This window comes from Patiria miniata, unplaced genomic scaffold (genome assembly GCF_015706575.1).
Source record: "Patiria miniata isolate m_02_andy unplaced genomic scaffold, ASM1570657v1 HiC_scaffold_1, whole genome shotgun sequence".
Taxonomy (NCBI): domain Eukaryota; kingdom Metazoa; phylum Echinodermata; class Asteroidea; order Valvatida; family Asterinidae; genus Patiria; species Patiria miniata.
Window position 1 is genome coordinate 29319635 of NW_024037047.1, and position 9759 is coordinate 29329393.

General features: G+C 44.7%; 1 protein-coding gene across 1 annotated transcript; it reads left to right on the top strand.

The window, feature by feature from the left end:
- The first annotated feature begins 901 nt into the window (after positions 1-901).
- LOC119732699 (neuromedin-U receptor 2-like) lies at positions 902-2056 on the top strand. The gene has a single exon (XM_038206345.1). The coding sequence runs from the start codon at positions 902-904 to the stop codon at positions 2054-2056; it is 1155 nt and encodes a 384-aa protein (XP_038062273.1).
- Positions 2057-9759: the final 7703 nt, after the last annotated feature.

Genomic DNA, 9759 nt, shown 5'->3' on the forward strand with positions numbered 1-9759 from the left:
TTGGGACACAGTCCACATAATTCCGACATTATCTTTTTGACATTCGGGTTTCAACTTCCGAAAGAAAGGGGCACTTTTTTAAACGATGAAGATTGGATTACTGACCTCATTCGTGTAATTGAGCTGTTGGGGCAGTTATCCCGGACTAAGATAGAAACTTTTTATCTATAGCGTTTAGTACACTTTTGGTACATATCTTTCAATGGCTGCGGATTAAGATGCAGTTTCCCCTTAACTAATAACGACAGTAGGCTGTTTGTTTAGATAATAAAATATACGTGAAATAGGCCATGCACACGTCATTGTGTACTCATTTCAGTTTCGTATCCCTTGATTGTGCTCAGTATACGTCCTTATCTGATCAAGGGTCACTTCAGTGTGGCCCGTAAAAATGGTTTATTGGGCAAGAAAGGGCACGGCTGAAGTCTGTTCCGACGGATCATTAACACTACAAACAGATGCAAGATTGCATTATACCTGCACTTTAAATTTCTAGAAATAGCTTATTGGATTGGTAATGGATGAGTTATAAAAGTGAATTGACCTATGTCCATCTTTGCCTTTAAGGCGGGTTTCACAATCAAGAGATGTAACCATAGTTTTGTTGCCCGGCTTCAAGTCAACGTGATATTAATGATATACACATCAAGGGAGGTGCTTCTATCAACTGTGCCGGATCAGGTCCGTCTTTATAAACGTGAATAGGCCTATACGTATAGGCTAACTCCTTGTATAGACAAGATTCCATTAATCATACCTCGAGCTGCTAGAAGGAACTGCTTGTGGGTTCTGTCAAGGGAGTATTCTGTACTGCTGACAGAATTGTCTTGATTTGAAACAGAAACTCATTGCTGTCTAATTATTGATTGGATTGAAATCTTTGTCATAACTTGATCAAACCATGGGGAGTGAAATGCCTCAGTGCTCCGTAGATGGCATCCACCGAAACCTGACCATCTACACAGCCCAGGAGTTCTTCTTCGGCGATCTGGAAGTGGTACTGATCACAATCGCTCTCCCAGTGATCTTCACTGTAGGATTGTTGTGCAATGGCGCCTTCATGTTCGTCGTTGCCCGTGTACCAAGCATGCGAACTGACACCAATATCTACTTGGTCAATCTAGCATTCTCCGACATCCTCTTCCTTCTTGCCTTGCTGATAAACTACCTCGCCAAGTACCTGAATTACCAAGTCCGTACTGCTCACTCTGCTGTACCTGACTGCTTCCTGTACAACCTTACTTTGTACACAACACACTTTGCGGGGTTGGCATTGATCAGCGTCACGTCATTGGAGCGGTACATCGCGGTTTGTCACCCGCTACGCCGGCGGGTGATGGGCGGGCGTGATCGGACCGTAAGGTTGGTCGTAACCTGTTGGATATCGGCACTTATCTTCGCTGCTCTGATGCTACCAGGATTCGCCAAGTACCAAGAGTACTGCGTGAAGTGGCCAGAAGACATCACTAATCATCCTAAATATCAGAACCTCCCAACAGTAGTCTACATTTGCGAGCCGGTTGATGATTGGGCGTACCAAATGCTGTACCTAACCCAAACTCTGCCATTTACAGTCGTATTTCTCTTAAACGTGTATTTCTACACGAGAATCGTGTTGCGTCTGCACAAACGCCATGTCGTAAAAAAACGTAGGTCTGCTATTCGCACCCGGAATCAGGTTGCCGTCATGTTGGTTGCTAATGGTACCGTTTTCTTTTTAGCGTTGTCCTGTTTTGAGACCGTGTCTCTGATTCTGTTCTTTGAGCATACGCTCGGTACCTTTTTCATTCCCGATCACGTCCGGCCGCCTTTGCTGGCAGCCGGCAAAATCCTTCTGTACATCAATGCCGCTATCAATCCTTTGGTGTACACGGTCTTCAATTCTCATTACAGACGCGCGTTTGTGGAGGCTTTCAAGATGTCTCGACGCTCAATCAAGTTGCCAAAGCCCATTCCCCTGACAGGTGGGTTGTTCCACCGATCCAGCGAGACTGGGAGCCCTGACAATCAGCCAGCAAAACAGGCCATTCCCTCGGTCAGCGTAAGCCTTCAATAAAGAAATTTCAGTGGCCTGGCAAGAACTCTGTGACATTTTAATGGCGCGCAAGTATAAAGCGTCTTCAGTGTCCTTAAGTAACTTTAATAAAGCAACGGTTTGAATGATAATTTGAAGTTCGTCTATCCCTTAAGGTCGGTACTGACGACCATGTACGTGCTGGCTAACAAACAGTGCAATACCAAATAATATTTCCCTGCGCACAAATGTTCACTTCTGCGGTGTCCTCCATGATTGTACGTAGGCCTACGATTGAGTGTTAACAGCCATCATTGTACAACAGCAAATATGGAGCCATCAATGGAATACATAATCGGAGATGACATTGCAAGATTGTACTTTAGTTGTTGTTTCTATATGAAATTATTATGGGTTTTTTTAGTTGTCGAATAAACCTTAAACGACGGTTAGTATTTTGGGTAATAATGTGGTGCATAATTGATTTTTCCCCTTGACCTTTGTCAAACATTTCCCATAAATTTGTTAATGCAACTTTATTGAGCTTTCCATTGAGAGCTACATTTCCCCGTGCAAATATACCTACACGTAAATGTAGTAATTGTACTGTTTTGTCACTTCTGTGTGTAACTGTCATAACTGTAATATTACCTGAGCCTCCTACATGTGTTCGCGTTGTAAAGTAGAATTTGCCCTATATTCCGCATAGATGACTACATGACGTTTTCCCATCATTATGCACCGTTTATCATAATGCGTCGTTCCGGTAGTAACGAGTATACGTTCAATAGACACCTAATAGACCAACTTCTTTGAGTACATTTCATTTTGCCAGTTGCCTCGTTTTATCAGCCCCCCCCCCCTTGAAAAGCGAGTACCTTCATTGGCAGTGTTATAACAGTATAGACGAGCGTATAACTAGTAACCGTCGAAATGTTTCGCAAACTATAGTTTCGAAGGGAGACTCTAGTCAATGTCATTAGAGCTGAGGGCAATTCATAGCTTGGTGGCAGCAGACTGCCTTCCCGTAACATGCTAAAGCTGTTAGTTGAGAATGCATGGATACAGTTGGAGAATTACCGCGAAACCTAGACTCGGCGTAGCTGTCATTATGACTCTCTTCTCTACCGTTCTTAGGCATACAAACTGTGGACATTCAGCAGCTATCAATAGAGTTCCTTCAGGTCTACATGTAGATGACAGGCATTACTATTAGATCTACTGCACAAAGAGGCTTCATGTTCTAAATCTGGCATTTTCTTCAGAAATCTTGGGCCTCAAGACTTGCCCGTCTGCTAGCTTGTTGGCCTACTTATAAGCTTTCGAACAATGTATAGTTTGTGTAGAATTTCTCATGTTAAATACATTTTGACTGCGATATAGCAAGCAAGCATCGCTGGCAAGCTTTTACTGCACATAGAGACATCATGTTCTATATATTAAATTTTCTCCAAAAGTCTTGGGCCTCAAGACTTGCCCGTCTGCCTGCTTTTTGACCTACTTATAAGCTTTCAAACAATAAATAGACTGTGTAGAATTTCTCATGTTAAGGTACTTTTTGACTGCAATATAAAGAGCAAGTATCGCTGGCGATGACAGGCATTACTATTAGATCTACTGCACAAACAGGCTTCATGTTCTATATCTTGCATTTTCTTTAACTAGTGGCATCATGTACTACATTTGACGTTTTCTCCAAAAGTTTCAAGTCTAGAACCTTGCCGATTTGCCAGCTTGTTGGCCTATTCTTCAGCTTTCCAACAATATATAGTTTGTCCAGAACCATCTATGTTAAGATATCTTTAGACTGCGATACATGGGAGCCATGCAGGTTGGCGCTGACAGGCCTTGCTATGGAATTTACTGCACAAAAACGAAACTAGTGGCATCATGTACTACATCTGACGTTTTCTCCAAAAGTTTCGAGTCTAGAGCCTTGCCTAATCGCCAGTTACTTGGCCTAATCATCTGCTTTCAAGCAATCTATAGTTTGTCCAGAACTATCTATGTTAATATATCTTTAGACTGCGATACATGGGAACCATGCAGGTTGGCGCTAACGGGCCTTGCTATGGAATTTACTGCACAAAAACGAAACTAGTGGCATCATGTACTACATCTCACGTTATCTCCAAAAGTTTCAAGTCTAGGGCCTTGCCGAACCGCCAGCTACTTGGCCTAAGCATCCGCTTTCAAGCAATCTATAGTTTGTCCAGAACCATTTATGTTAAGGTACCTTTAGACTGCGATACATGAGAGCCATGCGGCTGGGCGCTGACAGGCCTTGCTATGGGATTTATTGCACAAAACGAAACTAGTGGCATCATGTACTACACCTGAAGTTTTCTCCAAAGGTTTAAAGTCTAGAACGTTGCCGATTTGCCAGCTTGTTGGCTTATTCATCAGCTTTCCAACAATATAGAGTTTGTCCAGAACCATCCATGTTAAGCTACCTTTAGACTGCAATACATGAGAGTCATGCGGGTTGGTGCTGACGGGCCTTGCTATGGGATTTGCTGCACAAAAACGAAACTAGTAGCATCATTTACTACATTTGACGTTTTCTCCAAGAGATTCAAGTCTGAAACCTAGCCAATTTGCCGGCTTGTTGGCCTATTCATCAGCTTTCAAACAATATATAGTTTGTCCAGAACCATTCATGTTAAGGTACCTTTAGACTGCGATGAGAGCCATGCAGGTTGGCGCTGACGGGTCTTGCTACGGGATTTACTGCACAAAAACGAAACAAGTAACATCATGTATTACATTTGACGTTTTCTCCAAAAGTTTCTAGTCTAGAACTTTCCCGATTCGCCAGCTTGTTTGCCTATTCATCAGCTTTCCACCAATATATAGTTTGTCCAGAACCATTCATGTTAAGGTACCTTTAGACTGCGATACATGAGAGCCATGAGGGTTGGCGCTGACAGGCCTTGCTATGGGATTTACTGCACAAAAACAAAACTAGTGGCATCAGGTACTACATCTGCGGTTTTCTCCATAAGTTTTAGGTCTAGAGCCGTGCCGATTTGCATACTGGTTGGCCCATTCATCCGCTTTCCAACGGTATAAAGTTTGCTGGTTGGCCCATTCAACGGTACAAAGTTTGTCCAGAACCATCTATGTTAAGATATCTTTAGACTGCGATACATGGGAGCCATGCAGGTTGGCGCAAACGGGCCTTGCTATGGAATTTACTGCACAAAAACGAAACTAGTGGCATCATGTACTACATCTGACGTTTTCTCCAAAAGTTTCAAGTCTAGAGCCTTGCCGAATCGCCAGCTACTTGGACTACTCATCCGCTTTCAAGCAATGTATAGTTTGTCCAGAACCATTCATGTTAAGGTACCTTTAGACTACGATACATGAAAGCCATGCGGCTGGGCGCTGACAGGCCTTGCTATGGGATTTATTGCACAAAAACGAAACTAGTTGCATCAGTACTACACCTGAAGTTTTCTCCAAAGGTTTAAAGTCTAGAACGTTGCCGATTTCCAGCTTGTTGGCTTATTCATCAGCTTTCCAACAATATATAGTTTGTCCAGAACCATCCATGTTAAGCTACCTTTAGACTGCAATATATGAGAGTCATGCGGGTTGGCGCTGACGGGCCTTGCTATGGGATTTGCTGCACAAAAACGAAACTAGTAGCATCATTTACTACATTTGACGTTTTCTCCAAGAGATTCAAGTCTGAAACCTAGCCAATTTGCCGGCTTGTTGGCCTATTCATCAGCTTTCCAGCAATATATAGTTTGTCCAGAACCTGAGAGCCAAGTCGGTTGGCGCTGACAGGCCTCCCTAAGGGATTTAACGCACAAAAATGAAAACTAGTGGCATCAGCTACTACATCTGCAGTTTTCTCCAAAAGTTTCAGGTTTGGCGCCTTGAAATATTTCATGCTGGTTGGCCCATTCATCCGCTTCCCAACGGTGTAAAGTTTGTCCAGAACCGTCCATGTTAAGGTACATTTAGACCGGGATACATGAGAGCCATGAAGGTTGGAGCTGACAGGCCTCCCTATGGGACTTACTGCAAAAAAAAACGACACTAGTGGCATCAGCTACTACATGTGCTGTTTTCTCCAAGGTTTCAGGTATGGTGCCTTGAAATTGTGCATGCTGGTTGGCCCATTCATCCGCTTCCCAACGGTGTCAAGTTTGTCCAGAACCGTCCATGTTCAGGTACCTTTAGACCGGGATACACGAGAGCCATGTTGGTTGGCGCTGACAGGCCTCCCTATGTGACTTACTGCACAAAAACGAAACTACTGGCATCAGCTACTACATCTGCAGTTTTCTCCACAAGTTTAAAATCTGGCGCCTTGACATTTTGCATGCTGGTTGGCTCATTCATCTGCTTCCCAACGGTGTCAAGTTTGTCCAGAACCGCCCATGTTAAGATGCCTATAGACTGCGATACATGAGAGCCATGCGGGTTGGCGCTGACAGGCCTCCCTAAGGCCCAAAAAAAGTCTCCAGTTTCTGGTATGGGCGCGCGTCGCCGTAGCCATGCGCGTCGGCAAAATGAAAAAAGTTTTTTTTTCAATGAAAGATGATGTCTCAAAACCGCCAAACTCACTGGTTTGACTGGAATCCTGCTGCTGCACAATTTTAACGTGTTTTTAGACTGGGTTATCGTCGAGAATAAGCTTTATGTGGCCTCTCTGGACTCCCATATATTTGCACTAAGTTTAGTCGGACACCATTTGCAGTCATCAGCCCACATGTGAAGCAAGAAAATCAGGTAAACAAAAAAAAAGCCGCGTTGCCGCACCACTTTTTTGGGCAAGCTCCATACCAGAAACCGGAGACTTTTTTTTTTGGCCTATGGGACTTACTGCACAAAAACGAAACTAGTGGCATCAGCTACTACATCTGAAGTTTTCTCAAAAAATTGCAGGTCTGGCGCCCTGAGGTTTTGCATGATGGTTGGCCCATTCATCCGCTTCCCAACGGTGTAAAGTTTGTCCAGAACCGTCCATGTTAAGGTACCTTTAGACCGGGATACATTAGAGCCATGTCGGTTGGCGCTGACAGGCCTCCTTATGGGACTTACTGCACAAAAACGAAACTAGTGGCATCAGCTACTACATCTGCAGTTTTCTCCAAACGTTTCATGTCTGGCGCCTTTAAATTTTGCATGCTGGTTGGCCCGTTCATCCGCTTCCCAACGGTGTCAAGTTTGTCCAGAATCGTTCATGTTAAGATACCTTTAGACCGGGATACCTGAGAGCCAAGTCGGTTGGCGCTGACAGGCCTCCCTAAGGGATTTAACGCACAAAAACGAAAACTAGTGGCATCAGCTACTACATCTGCAGTTTTCTCCAACAGTTTCAGGTTTGGCGCCTTGAAATATTGCATGCTGGTTGGCCCATTCATCCGCTTCCCAACGGTGTAAAGTTTGTCCAGAACTGTCCATGTTAAGGTACATTTAAACCGGGATACATGAGAGCCATGTCGGTTGGAGCTGACAGGCCTCCCTGTGGGACTTACTGCAAAAAAATAACGACACTAGTGGCATCAGCTACTACATCTGCAGTTTTCTCCACAAGTTTCAAATCTGGCGACATGAAATTTTGCATGCTGGTTGGCCCATTCATCCCCTTCTCCACAGTGTAAAGTTTGTCCAGAACCGTCCATGTTAAGGTACCTTTAGACCGGGATACATGAGAGCCAAGTCGGTTGGCGCTGACAGGCCTCCCTATGGGATTTAATGCACAAAAATGAAAACTAGTGGCATCAGCTACTATATCTGAAGTTTTCTCAAAAAGTTTCAGGTTTGGCGCCTTGAAATATTGCATGCTGGTTGGCCCATTCATCTGCTTCCCAACAGTGTAAAGTTTGTCCAGAACCGTCCATGTTAAGGTACCTTTCGACCGGGATACATGAGAGCGATGTTGTTTGGCCCTGACAGGCCTCCGTATGGGACTTACTGCACAAAAACGAAACTAGTGGCATCAGCTACTACATCTGCAGTTTTCTCCAAAAGTTTGAAGTCTGGCGCCTTGAAATTTTGCATGCTGGTTGGCCCATTCATCCGCTTCCCAAGGGTGTCAGAACCGTCTATGTTAAGGTTCCTTTAGACCGGGATACATGAGAGCCAAGTTGGTTGGCGCTGACAGGCCTCCCTAAGGGATTTACTGCACAAAAATGAAAACTAGTGGCATCAGCTACTATATCTGAAGTTTTCTCAAAAAGTTTCAGGTTTCGCGCCTTGAAATATTGCATGCTGGTTGACCCATTCATCCGCTTCCCAACAGTGTAAAGTTTGTCCAGAACCGTCCATGTTAAGGTACCTTTCGACCGGGATACATGAGAGCGATGTTGTTTGGCCCTGACAGGCCTCCGTATGGGACTTACTGCACAAAAACGAAACTAGTGGCATCAGCTACTATATCTGCAGTTTTCTCCAAACGTTTCAGGTTTGGCGCCTTGAAATATTGAATGCTGGTTGGCCCATTCATCCGCTTCCCAACGGTGTAAAGTTTGTCCATAACCGTCCATGTTAAGGTACCTTTAGACCGGGATACATGAGAGCCATGTCGGTTGGAGCTGACAGGCCTCCCTATGGGACTTACTGCAAAAAAAAAACCGAAACTAGTGGCATCAGCTACTACATCTGCAGTTTTCTCCAAGGTTTCAGGTATGGTGCCTTGAAATTTTGCATGCTGGTTGGCCCATTCATCCGCTTCCCAACGGTGTCAAGTTTGTCAAGAACCGTCCATGTTCAGGTACCTTTTGACCGGGATACACGAGAGCCATGTTGGTTGGCGCTGACAGGCCTCCCTATGGGACTTACTGCACAAAAACGAAACTACTGGCATCAGCTACTACATCTGCAGTTTTCTCCACAAGTTTAAAATCTGGCGCCTTGACATTTTGCATGCTGGTTGGCTCATTCATCTGCTTCCCAACGGTGTCAAGTTTGTCCAGAACCGCCCATGTTAAGATGCCTATAGACTTCGATACATGAGAGCCATGCGGGTTGGCGCTGACAGGCCTCCCTAAGGCCCAAAAAAAAGTCTCCGGTTTCTGGTATGCTGGTTGGCCCATTCATCCGCTTCCCAAGGGTGTCAAGTTTGTCCAGATGTACTAGCTGATGCCACACGTTTTCATTTTGCAGTTTTCTCCAAAAGTTTCAGGTTTGGGGCCTTGAAATATTGCATGCTGGTTGGCCCATTCATCCTCTTCCCAACAGTGTAATGTTTGTGCAGAACCGACCATGTTAAGGTACCTTTCGACCGGGATACATCAGAGCCATGTAGGTTGGCCCTGACAGACCTCCCTATGGGACTTACTGCACAAAAACGAAACTAATGGCATCAACTACTACATCTGCAGTTTTCTCCAAAAGTTTCAGGTCTGGCGCCTTGAAATTTTGCATGCTGGTTGGCCCATTCATTCCCTTCTCAACGGTTTCAAGTTTGTCCAGAACCGTCTATGTTAAGGTACCTTTAGACCGGGATACATGAGAGCCATGAAGGTTGGCGCTGACAGGCCTCCCTACGGGACTTACTGCACAAAAACGAAACAAGTGGCATCAGCTACTACATCTGCAGTTTTCTCCAAAAGTTTAAAATCTGGCGCCTTGACATTTTGCATGCCGGTTGGCTCATTCATCTGCTTCCCAACGGTGTCAAGTTTGTCCAGAACCGACCATGTTAAGGTACCTTTCGACCGGGATACATGAGAGCGATGTCGGTTGGCCCTGACAGGCCTCCCTATGGGCCTTACTTCACA